General features: G+C 37.2%; 1 protein-coding gene across 1 annotated transcript in view; it reads right to left on the bottom strand.

Annotated features, from left to right (window-relative positions):
• Nucleotides 1–4248, bottom strand: part of LOC141445621 (uncharacterized) — a gene marked incomplete in the record, with an annotated part of 22716 nt that extends 18468 nt beyond the window's left edge. Inside the window, 4 exon segments of the mRNA XM_074111471.1 lie at nucleotides 19–158; nucleotides 306–499; nucleotides 3218–3404; nucleotides 3680–4248. Of these exon segments, the coding sequence (XP_073967572.1) occupies nucleotides 19–158; nucleotides 306–499; nucleotides 3218–3404; nucleotides 3680–3991 (833 nt within the window).
• Nucleotides 4249–4489: the final 241 nt, after the last annotated feature.

Here is a 4489-nt window from a genome sequence, read left to right as displayed (position 1 = left end):
GGTATAGGAAGTACGAACCTGGACTTTCTCTTGATCTTTTCGCGCTCTCCGGAGTCGTCGGAGTCGAGCCGAACCGCCTCCGCCGCCTCCTCGCCGATGATGCCATTGAGCATGTCCACCACATTGTTGATTGTCTTCAACTTGTTCTGAATCTCCAACTAAACAAACGCAGGAGCTGATACCCAGTTGTGTGGCAAGCTCTAAGAGGGCAAGCGAAGCTACACAACTAAGAATCTTAAATTAACAATAGGCGTATATATTTAAACTGTGTGTATTGATATTTTAAATTGGCTATGTTCGCAAACCTGCAGCTTAGTGTTTTCCTTCAAAAACCGTTTAGTGTCCGGGCTGGGCGAACGTTTGGGGTCGCCGCGGAGCTCGTTGCGTTGGTCTTTCAGTGTTTCGAGTTCCTTTTTCAAGATTCCCGCCTTTTTCATGTAATCCTCTCGCTGTTTCGACAGTGCCGCTTTCTGGTGACGCATTTCGGACTCTATGGCGGCTGAATGAGAAAGAATATCGTCGTAAGCTGATTGGTTAGTCGGAATAAGTGTGATGTTACATAACTTTTGTGATGCAATGTTATTGGATGACGTAATTGGGTCTAAATTAAAACGCATAACAATGCAAAAATAACTTAGTAGAAGCATAGCATTTAATTTGCATTTTCAAATTAGGGGTCTTTGCTTTGCTTATTTTTGATGACATGGGCGCTTGGGGTCTAGATGGTGCTTACGTCAGCAATATTTATTTATTATTTTTTGTTTTTTTTTGCAAAATGTAGTAGGTTTTAATTCAAGCAAATATGGCTACCCTACTTGCAACAAATTCACATGAATAACAATAAAGAAACCTAAATAGATTTAAAAATATCCAATCCAATGATATCCAATGTTTACGTAAGCATAGGGGGGGAGGGGTAGGGTTTTGCTGACTTTTGCTGACAAGGGGAAGGGAGGGGTTGAAAATGACTAAAATTTTGCTTACGTTATACTTGAATGACCCCTTAATGCATTTAAACGGATAAATAAAATTCGCATAACAATAATTCAGAATTGCATAAAAAAGTGACACTGCGTTTAAAAAAGATTGGTCTTAATTTAAAGTTAGTATGCACAATTTAATTCATAATTCAAGTGTACGATTATTTAATTATTTTTATGTCATGACATGACCTACTTTATTATTTGACGTGTCTGTTTCACTTAATTTTAATATATTGATAATTAAATATGTCACTTCAACGTTCTGCATTTTATTATTATGCGACGGATGTTATGCCAGTTGATGTAGACCCATTTTAATTATGTTATGTGACATCACACTCAATATAGCAAATGTGGAAACTTACTGTTGAATTAGATATTTACAGTCACATTAGCCAATTAATTTGAATGAAGATTGCTTGAAAACGGCGTTTTGTTTAGAAAAAAAATCGTGTTTGTGGCAGTATAAAACAAAATTGTAGGAAAGGAAAACGGTAGATAACTTAGAAGCAATTATTTTAATGGATGCATCAAGTGCTAAACATTTAAGAAGTATGTTTTCAAGAAAGATACTTCACAGTTAATTTTTAATTCAGAAAAACATTTCAAGATTTGAAAAGCTGGAAAAAAACCTGAAATAAAAAATACAAATGCAGCCCAGCATCCATTGTTGCTTTTAGCAAAATGGGTATTGTCAGTTTACAATTCATAGAAAGCGTGCAGTTAACATTTCGCAGATATGGTTCGAAACTAAACCTAATTCCATAAAATTCTAATAACAATTAGTTCTATATACACATATAGCGCATGGGTTGCCATGAGGATATATCAGATGAATAGACAAGTATTAATTATCTTATCAGTCATTTTGTACATTTGTTAGCCACACATCACATAAAGTAGAATACATAAAAAATATGGACATAGATAACAAATATCTGGGTGATTAAAATTGGAACTTATGAAATATTTTGCATATATAATCGTTTTTTTTTTCTATTTACTGCTTCTTTCTTCGTAGCAGACTCAAACCCTTTACTTTCATGTCCTATAAAATAATGTCATCTTTGCAATGTAATGCTAAAAATGAGTTCTTGTTTTATACACCGTAATATCATGCTCCATATCAAGTTGGCAGTAATGAGTAAAGCAGGGTGATCATGCAATTCACTACAACCAGTCTTCTGTCTTCACCAATTTTATACCTTACAATTGTAACAAAAAGGCTGAAAATTAATAGACATTTAGGTAAATACATCTTTCCTGTGATTTTAGTATGTACAACAGTTAAATTATAATATGTATAATGGTTCACTTCAATCTTACCTAGTACCAGGCATTATCACTGACTGTACCTATGATCTACAACCTTCTACTTTGCTATTTCACAAAACAAAGTGATTTTGGTGCAGAGTAGCAATGTACAAAGTTGTTATTGTTGTTAATCATTGATATGGATCTTTGCAAAGTACCACCTGAACCAAAAACTGTACCGAAGACCTTATTTAATTTCAATTATTTTATGTTGTATCTAGCCTCTATCAAACTGGTTCCGAATCTGGAAGTAATTACTCCTAATGGAGTAAAACAAACCTTGACTCATATCATCAGTTAGTGCACCTGTCTTTAAAAGGTAGATGAGAAGCTTCCAGGGGCGAATCTACTGAAGTGCTGCTGCCCAGGGCCCCATGGACAAAAGGGGCCCCAGCCTCCATTGAAAACAATAGACAATATGTTTTAAAATAAAATATGTAAAACTAAAATAAAATTCAATTATTAATTATATTAAATAAATAAAATACTCTATTGTTGTATTTTGTTTTTCCTATAACATTGATCATGATAGAAAACAGTTTCTTGACAGAACAAGAGTTGGTTCCAAAAAACATAAGGAACCATTATCAGATGAAACTTAGTCTTTGCACTTTACTGTTTGGTTTTGTTTTTCAAAATAAACATTAAAAATATTCAACACTAGAAAGGCTGTTGCTGTATCCTGTATAATAATATGGATCATGTATATGGAACTAAGATTAGCCTGATAACGCATCAACTGCCACCAACGCATATATGCATTTTCGCCCACTTCGCCCAGTGCCGCTGTCATAGTTATTCATACATTTTGAATGCACATGTGCGTCGGTGGCACCTGAGGAAGTCAGGTGGCAGTGAATGCGTTAATTTCAGACTAGTACATCATAATCTCGGGATCCGTAATACTAAGACTATCATACCTTCTTTCTTGATCTGGTCTTCTATGTTAAACTGCGGCGGTGCTGTGGGCGGAGGAGGCAGGGACAGCTGATTCCAGCTGCTGATGTCAGGCGCCTGCGGCGCTGGAGGGATGGATGCAACTGTCGGGAAGTCATCGTAGATGCCAGCATAAGGTTGTGGAGGATAGTTGTTGTATGGAGGGTTTGGCTGAAAAGAGATATTTTATTTTGTATTACATTGCTATTTTTTTATTACAGTGCATACATGCTTTAGCTTACATGATACAATGATTATGATATGCCGATCCAGGTGCACCAAAGGGTAACCAATTCCTACATTTAAGGACTAACCTAACCTACTGGTTACCCCTTGCGACGCTACACCCTAACCCGCTACTTTTAAAAACATGTTATCTTATTTGCACTATGTCAACAGCGGCATCGCGGTCGCAGTTCTAGATTTACTTTGTTATCAAAACATACCTCCGGTGGCTGGAAGGGCGGAGGTGGAGCAAACCCAGCGTCTTGGAACTGGTTGGGCTCCCACAGCTCACTGGGCTCCGGGAGTTTGGAGATTTCACTCAAAATGTTTTCGTCCAGCATGTCTTTGTCACCTTTGATACGAAGGGGAGAGCGGCTACGGCGCTTCTCCTCCTTAATAAGGGGGCTGTGGCTTCGTTTGAGAGGCAATGGGCGTCGGTATTCGCGGTCACGGTCACGATCGCGGTCCCTTTCGCGTTCCCGGTCTCTCTCCCAATCACGGTTGTAATAACCTTTCCTCATGTCTCGCGACATGTTTGACTTCACTTTACACACTAATTACAGTATCACCAGTGATAACTGTGGCACAATTAATAGTCACAATAGCTACAGACACATCTATGCGTAATATTAAAGGAATTATTTCACAGTTTATCAATAAATCGTGTTATTTATTTTACCGAAGCAGAGAAATGAATGCGAATGCGTCGCTGTCGCTATCGACGCCATCTTACTTTGTTTTTCATTTTTTAGTACTTTTTTAGGTTATTTATTAAATTTTATTCTCTCTGGCAAAAGCAAAGGGATTTAGTCTATACTACGCCATAATTTTGAACAGTGCTAAAGCCTACAGATATGATATGAACAAGTGATATGATATGAACAGATATGATATGAAGTCCGTGCTAAAGCCGCATATTTGATTTTATCTGTCGTGTTGACAGGCACCGCTAATGCATAGAGAGAGAGAGAGAGAGAGAGACAGATAGCACAAAAACACAACACGACAAATAAATGTGAATGCGGTTTTTA

The sequence above is a fragment of the Choristoneura fumiferana genome, chromosome 2, assembly GCF_025370935.1.
Source record: "Choristoneura fumiferana chromosome 2, NRCan_CFum_1, whole genome shotgun sequence".
In the NCBI taxonomy this organism is placed as follows: Eukaryota; Metazoa; Arthropoda; class Insecta; order Lepidoptera; family Tortricidae; genus Choristoneura; species Choristoneura fumiferana.
This window is presented reverse-complemented; position numbering and strand designations above follow the sequence as displayed.